The 7,711-nt window shown below is 47.0% G+C and overlaps 1 protein-coding gene across 3 annotated transcripts in view; it reads left to right on the top strand.

Moving 5' to 3' along the window:
- Rabl2b (RAB, member of RAS oncogene family like 2B) overlaps nucleotides 1–3,772 on the top strand; it is a 9,658-nt gene extending 5,886 nt beyond the window's left edge. Inside the window, exons 6-9 of one of the 3 annotated variants that reach the window (XM_021183519.2) lie at nucleotides 1,883–1,994; nucleotides 2,267–2,364; nucleotides 2,608–2,691; nucleotides 2,860–3,772. In XM_021183519.2, the coding sequence (XP_021039178.1) occupies nucleotides 1,883–1,994; nucleotides 2,267–2,364; nucleotides 2,608–2,691; nucleotides 2,860–2,940 (375 nt within the window). In that variant the 3' untranslated portion in view covers nucleotides 2,941–3,772. The remainder of the gene's footprint in view (nucleotides 1–1,882; nucleotides 1,995–2,266; nucleotides 2,365–2,607; nucleotides 2,692–2,859) is intronic. The other 2 variants (XM_029469374.1, XM_021183520.2) reach the window with 2 other exon arrangements.
- Nucleotides 3,773–7,711: the final 3,939 nt, after the last annotated feature.

The raw sequence follows: 7,711 nt of genomic DNA, 5'->3' as shown, positions 1-7,711 counted from the left end.
AAAAAAAAAAAAAGGCACTGGGCAATTCTGGCCTGAGGGGTAAGGAGACAAGGCATCAATGGTCCTCAGCCCGCTACCAAACAAATACAGATGTGTAGGAGAGGGTTGTTCAAGTCCACCCAGATGCTGCACCCCATAGCTTCTACAAAAAGCATATACCAGAGGAGCTGCCCTCAGATGGGGGCAGATAAAAGAAAGCACAGAAGCTGGGCTCCCTTAGTCATTCAGTGTTCAAAGGAACCATGGCTGAGACAGGGCCACCCCTGGTCACTGTGGGAGCACACCCACAGGAAATCTTCAAGGGCACCTCAGCTCTAACCCACGGCTCCTGGAAGGCCTTTCCCCCTCAGACCAGCCCTCACCTCCCTCGCAGGCTTTCACTGTGCTATCGAGGATAGTTACCACGGGTCCACACTGCGGGTGATAGGCTGCACAGAAGTCCTCAAAAGTCCCTTGTGCACAGGGCTCTACTGAGACTGTAACAGTCTTTCTCCTGGGAGCCCCCAGGCTCGTTTTCTAGGCCACCACCCTTACATGCTGAGAAGGAATATGTTTTTCTTTTCATCCACAGCTAAAACGTTTTCATGACTGCCAAGCATCTGTGACACACGAGTCAGTAGGCTGACTTGAGGTTTGAGTCGGTTTGGTTCTGATTGGGTACTAGGGAGTAAACAGGACTGATTTTGTGCATAGGTGAATGCATTTTGCCCTTGGTCTGAGCCCCAGTCCCATAGTCTAGTTCTCTGAATTAGGAACCCTAGGGACTGTCACCAAGTTAGGACAATTTGTGAGTAAGAATGATATGGACTAGCTCACAGAATGGCAGCTAGACCTCAAGACTGAGTCTATAAACAGAGCCAGGTAGACGCCATATTGTAACAACTGTAAGTCATTCTGGCCCAAATCACAAAAGAAGGAAGCAGGTGCTGCAGCTCTGATAAGGACACAAGTTGACACCATTGTTGTGAGTCTGCCTACAAAATGTAAGTTTGCCCTGGCACTTCATAGCATTTGACACCACCTAACCCTCCTAGCCCTACCTCCTACAATACGCACTCCGCTGCTCTTGTTACGAGTGGGTACCCTCTCATCCATAAGGAGTGGCACAAAAGGGAGACACAGAGACTGGTCCATTCTACTCACCAGCTCCCATCTGCTCATCCCTCAGTTCTCTGCAGTTTAAACCCATTCACCAGAAATGCTGCTCGTGGTCCAGTCTCCGCTTAGATGCCACCGTCTCTATGCAGCCTCCTCTGATGTTGTGTGGTTACATCTCCCTGTGTGCATGCACAGGACTCGGAGGACTGGTAGCACATAGTGAGATAGTGGTGTGTGCACATAAAGGCCACCTGAGGGGCTTGCCAGCTGGTGGATGAGGACAGTGAAGGGGTCATGGGAGGGTCACCGGTTCCTCCACAGTCCTTTAAACACAAAAGCCCTTGAGAACTTAAAAGTCTTAATTCTAATCACCAACAGTATTAAATAAAAAAGAGTGTGGAATAAGGCAAATGAAGCAATGTAACCTGAAATATCTCTCTCTCTCTCTCTCTCTCTCTCTCTCTCTCTCTCTCTCTCTCTCACACACACACACACACACACACACACAACACAAACACACATACACACACACACACACACACATGCACACACACAGGGCAGGCAGGGGGGCAGCCATTTTGGTTTCAGTCCTGCTCTGACATTTGTATTTGACCTTGCCCTCCTTGCTGTCTGGGACTGACTGCTTGTAATGCATGCTCATTAGTTTCTCTCTGGCCCTGTCATGAAGGTTCTGGTCTGAGTTTGTGTGCACCTGTTTGGGTGTGTGTTGTCTGGAACTGACAAAGTACTTTGACACATCTAAATTGGCTTCTACCCTCTGTAGGTATTTGATGTCCAGAGGAAAATCACCTATAAGAACCTGGGTACCTGGTATGCAGAACTTCGGGAGTTCAGGCCGGAGATCCCATGCATCCTGGTGGCCAATAAAATTGATGGTGGGGCCATCCCTGCACCTGGGTGATAGTAATTCCTGGGGACCAAGCACCACACATTTCCTTCTTTCAAAGAATGGGCAGCTTTTGTTTTCCCTTCCCAAGATACACCCTTTCTAATAGGGAGGCCAGCAGCAAGACCCTGTCTTCCCAAGACACAGACCCGTATTACCCATTTCAAGGGCAGTCCCTGACAGTCCCTTGCCCTCTGACCCTGCCTCCAAACTCTTCCCGTTGCCTGGGTGGATAAGCCAATGCCCCACTTCTCTCTGCAGCAGACATACAGATGACTCAAAAGAATTTCAGTTTTGCCAAGAAGTTCTCCCTACCCCTGTACTTTGTCTCGGCTGCTGATGGTACCAATGTTGTGAAGGTAATGGCAGCCCAGAGGCAGTCTGCTGACTCCTGGCTTAGGAGTCCTGAAGTCACCGGGAGGAGAGGAGGGCAAGGATAGGGCGTGGCTGGGTGCAGCAGAGGAGAGAGGTTGGGAGGACCGCATTTGGTGAGACAGTCCACTGCCTGTGGGATGGGGTGACGAGAGGGGCCGGTGAGACTGCTGGTTATAAAGCTGGGGTCCAGGGTCCTCCCCACAGCTACACTTCCGCCTCACCCTCAGCTCTTCAATGATGCTATTCGATTAGCTGTGGCTTACAAAGAGAGTTCCCAGGACTTCATGGACGAGGTTTTACAGGAGCTCGAGGTAAGCCGGGCCCCATTTCAGGTACGGTAGAAAAAGGCAATGATTTCTTCAGAGATGTGCAGTACAACCTAGCACATGGGGTTTCGCCTGCCTTTGTAACCCCTCGCTGCCTCAGGACTATAACTGGATAGATACAGGGTCAGGCTTCACCTATGACCTTGTTCACAGAACTTCAAGTTGGAGCAGAAAGAAGAGGATACGTCAGGCCAAGAGCAGGGTGACACGACCAAGAGCCCATCTCCTTCCTAACCTGAGGACATCCACACATGGCAGAGTTGGGGTATTGGGAGCCATTTGGAACACCTTACATCTCTGGAGAACATCTCTAGGCTACCCCTGCTCAACTTCCTGCAAACCCATTGTTCTGTGGTACATGATGAGGTCAATACAAAGAAACTAGACAGGCGTGATACCCACCATCTTCCTGCATCAGGATGAGGGATCCGTGTCATTCACATCCCCCGGACCCCCACCCCCACCCCAGCAGCCTGATAGTGCAGAAACAGTGAACATGCTCATGTCTTCTTAGTAGACATTTAGGTGTTTGTTGTCTTTCTTCCCAAACTGACCTCAGGGACTGTCCCTTCACTTCTGCCAAGAGAATGATGCTAACCCTTGAGGACGATGTGTTCCTATGGAATCCATCTGTGATACCTCTGTCCCTGTCTCCCAACCAACTTTGTCAACAATATTTTTGACAGACAACCGTTAATTCCAGATTTGCTTTTCTAGCACCAACTGTTTCGGGAGCTCTTCTAGGTCAGTTGAGAGCACAGGAGCAGGACTCTATTGCAGTGGAGTGAAGACAAGTCTAGCCATATCTGCTTACACACACACCTTACTGTTCCCCACCACACGAACAAAAACTGCCTCCATCTCAGGGTAGAAAGCTTTCCTCCACCTCTCTAGGGCGAGTTAAGCACTGCGTCTTCTGTGGGTGGCAGCAGACAGCAGGGAAGAGCTGCCCTGCTTCTCTGCAGCTTGCTAGATTATGTTACGATTGTCTTGAGCATCATTTGCATTATCATTATTTTGTTTATATTGTCTCCTTTTTTTACAATAAAGATTAAAGTTTCGTAAACACTAAGGGTCTTAGTTACCTTTCTATTGCCATAGCAAAACGCCATGGCCAAGGCAGCTTTCAGAAGAAAGCATTTAATGGGGCTCACAGTTTCAGAGGGCGAGTCCGGGACCGTCATCCTGGGGAGCATGGCAGCAGGCAGGAAAGCATGGAGCTGGAGCAGTGGCTGGGGCTTCACACTTGGTCCTCAGAGCCACACCCATCCCCAGTGACACACCTCCAGCAAAGCTTCTCCCCCTAATCCTTCCTCAATAGTTCCTCCAGGTCAAGCACTCAAACTTGAACTAATGGGAGCCATTCTCATTCAAACCACCACGCTGAGTGTCTGTGCTCTGTAGTCTGAAGTAGACAAAAACACAAGCCACACAGATGAAGGAAGACTGCCTTGATCTGCTACCATGCTGTAGTCCAGACTAGCTCTTGGTTGACTATAGAGACCATTTCAGTAGAATTTATTGTTTGTGGGTTTTTTTTAATTAAATATGGATTTGAGATCTCAGGAACAAGTGTTTCACCTTTAAGTAGGTGATGCTTGCATGTTCAATTTTGACTTCTCATCAGGGATTCTCTGAAATGCATTATGCAGATGAGATAAGATTTTTTATTTTAAAAAAATAAAAACTCGTTACTGAGCATAGTGGAGCATACTGTTAAATCCCAGCAGTCGGGAGGCAGAGGCAGGTAGACCTCGGAGTTCAAGTCCAGTCTGGTCTACAGAGTGAATTCCAGGCTATCCATAGCTATAAAGTGAGACTCTCCCTAAAAAGAAAAGCAATAGTTATGGCAAATGATTAATAATCTGGGAGTGTGTGTGCATGCCTGCATGCGTGTGTTGCAATTTTGAGCACTGGACCCAGGACCTCATGAGCTAGCTAAGTGTCCTACCTTGGAACTACTCCCTGGCCACTGGGTATTTCTCTTTATGTAAATAGCTGTAGTGAGATAGATTTCACCTACTCAAAAATGTACCATTATTGGCTTTCCCATAGCTGTTCTGTATTAGGTTTCCTTGAGACAGCCTAAAGACATCTTTTTAGATGGCCTGCTGGGGCTGCTTTCTCAGCTGAGTGAGGGGAACAGAGGTGAGAAACCGAGCAAGATCTTATCTCAGCTGCAGGCCAGCATTACAACTACCACCTCACACACCCCCGAGATGCATGGAAGGACAAACTGTCGAAGATTTGGTCCTGCCTGAAGACCAAGGGACTGTCAGCCAGTGCACACATGAGGCACAGCAGATCATCTGTATCCTCCAGGCAAAGCGGCTCCTACTTTAGCTCAGACACTTCTCTGGGGAGACTGCATTTCTCCATCAGCACTGGTGCTGGGGCCAGAATGCTCATAGATAACAACTGCACAACAGCTGTCATTAAGCCACACCCTTTATAAGTTTTAGGGTATCCATTTATGATTTAACCAGTTTTTGAAGGGACTAAATTAGACTAAATAGGGATGCAATGTCTGAGGTGAGATGCACACGACTAACCTTCTGGTACATTTCATACAGTCACAGTGTGGGACACCTGCCAACTCTGTGTGGTTCCATCACTCCAAAGTGAAGTCTGTATTGGTGGTGTCTGTGTTCTCTCTCTGAGGATTTATTCTGAATATTTCATATAAGTGAAATCATACAATATGTGACTTTTTGTGTCTAACTTTCTTCCACCTTCAAGATTCATCCAGAGCAGGGCACAGTGGTGCATGCCTTTAATCCCAGCACCCAGGCAGAGGCCAGCCTAGACTACATAATGAGTCCCAAGACAGTAGGACTATGAAGAGAGACCCTGTCTTGGAGAGAGACAGAGAGAAGAGAGAGAGAGACTGATTTGCATCCATGCACCGTGTACTTTATCTCTTTCATAACTAGACTGTGTTCCATCGTGTATATATTCAACAATTTGTTTATTCATTCACTGATAAACATTTGACCTGTTTGCAACTTTTTTATCTATTGAGGGTACCATGGAGCCAGGTGTGGTGGCACTCAAGGGTCAGAGCAAGCAAATCACTGAAAGATCAGGGTCGGTCTGGACCAGATACTCAGTTCCAGGATAGCTATGGTTACACAGTGGCCCCCCGACTCAAAACTTTTAAGGACAAGAAAAAAATTGCAAATTTTAGCACAAGTAGATCAGTATAATCTTAGGAATTTTAATATCTTTATCATCAAACATCTATCACCCTCAAGTCCCATTCTCCACGAACCTTATACAATATATTCAAACCTTCTGTGATGTGGCTTTAACTTGGTTCTGTTCTTCCTGTTGTTTGAATGAAAATAGCCACCGTACACTCATACGTTTGAAAGCATGTTTCCCAGCTGGTAGAACCACTTGGGAAGGGTTGGGAGGTCTGGCCTCATTGGAGGAGGTGTATCACTGGAGGTGGGTTTTAAGATTTTAAAAACCCAGTTACCCTTCTCTCTGTGGGCCTCCTACTTGCCAAAAAGTATATAACCTCTCATTTACTAACCCAACACCATGCTTGCCAGCCCACTGCCATGCTCCCCACTATGATGGTCATGAACTCACTATCTTGGTTCCTGTTGCTGTGATGAAGCACCGTGACCAAAGGAACTTGGGGAGGAGAGGGCTGATCAGGCTTATGCTCGCATATCACAGTTCATTATCAAAGGAAGTCGGAACAGGAAGTCAAGAAGGGCAGGAACCTGGAGGCAGGAGCTGATGCAGAGATCCCGGAGGGGTGCTGCTTACTGGATTGCTCCTCATGACCTGCTCAGCCTCCTTATAGAACCAATGACCACCAGCCCAGGGATGGTACCACCCACAGTGGGCTCTCCCCATCAATCAATCACTAATTGAGAAAAATGCCCAACTGCTGGATCTTATGGAGGCGTTTTCTCAATTGAGGTTCCCACCTTTTCGATGACTCTAGCTTGTGTCAGGTTGACACAAGAGCAGCCAGCACAGTCACCCTCTAAAACTGTAAGCCCCGAATAAAGTCTTCCTTCTTCAAGGTTGCCTCCGTCATGGTGTCTCTCCATAGTAATAAAATAGTAACTAAAGGTTTGCAGGTCCAGGCAAGAGGAAAGAGGCCCCAATCCTGCCGGGGTCCCTCCAGAGCTGAGCAGAATGGCGAGTGTCAACAGCCCAGAAGAAACACACTGAGCTGGGAGTCTTGTCGAAGCAGGAACTCAACTTTATGGCATCAGCCTCTCGCTTATATAAGTTTGAAACATAGGGAGGGGAATTTTAGGTGGGGTAAGATGACATAGGAGATGGGGAAGGATGACGGAAGGTATGGAGTCACTGACAGGGCCGAGGACAAAGCTCTACATCAGCAACAGTGGGGCAGAGGCAGGGCCAAACAGGTCTTGCTGAGTCACCCCAATACAGAAGTGACTGAGACAGGTCTCAAAACTGGAGCCAGGCTCAGGTTTGTCCTCAAGGCCCAAACCAGGGCCAAAATGGGGCCCAACAATTCTTAGGACAAAAATCTTGTTTTATTATATAAAATTGTCAAAAATATGAACTCGTACTTGTATCCTTCTCAATAACTCTCTCACACACATTTACTATTTCTTTCCCTAAACAAGAGTCAAATCCAAATACAAGGCACATTATAGAGAATTAAGATTACCTACATCCATAGTTTTATTATCAAACTTTTTTCCTATTGCAAACATCAAGCAGATTTTTAATTCCCTTGGAATATTTTTTTTCCTTCCTATGGTTAGAAAAACAATACACATTTTAACAAGAGCCTTAGCACATTTTCAAAATCACCCTGGATGTGAGGAAATTGTCCCTGAGAACAAGAAAAAGCACCACAGAAAGCACATACAGAGCTCAAACCCTCCACGCTCGCCCGGGAACTTCAGCTTGAGGTGACAAAAGGTATTTTATTAATGTCTTTTAGTCCTCTGCAAAAGTCGTGCGGGGTATTATTTCTTATTTTCATTTTAAGATAGGGCATTCC

This window comes from Mus caroli, chromosome 15 (genome assembly GCF_900094665.2).
Source record: "Mus caroli chromosome 15, CAROLI_EIJ_v1.1, whole genome shotgun sequence".
In the NCBI taxonomy this organism is placed as follows: domain Eukaryota; kingdom Metazoa; phylum Chordata; class Mammalia; order Rodentia; family Muridae; genus Mus; species Mus caroli.
Note: the sequence above shows the minus strand (reverse complement) of the source record. Positions and strands in the feature narration are given on the sequence as shown.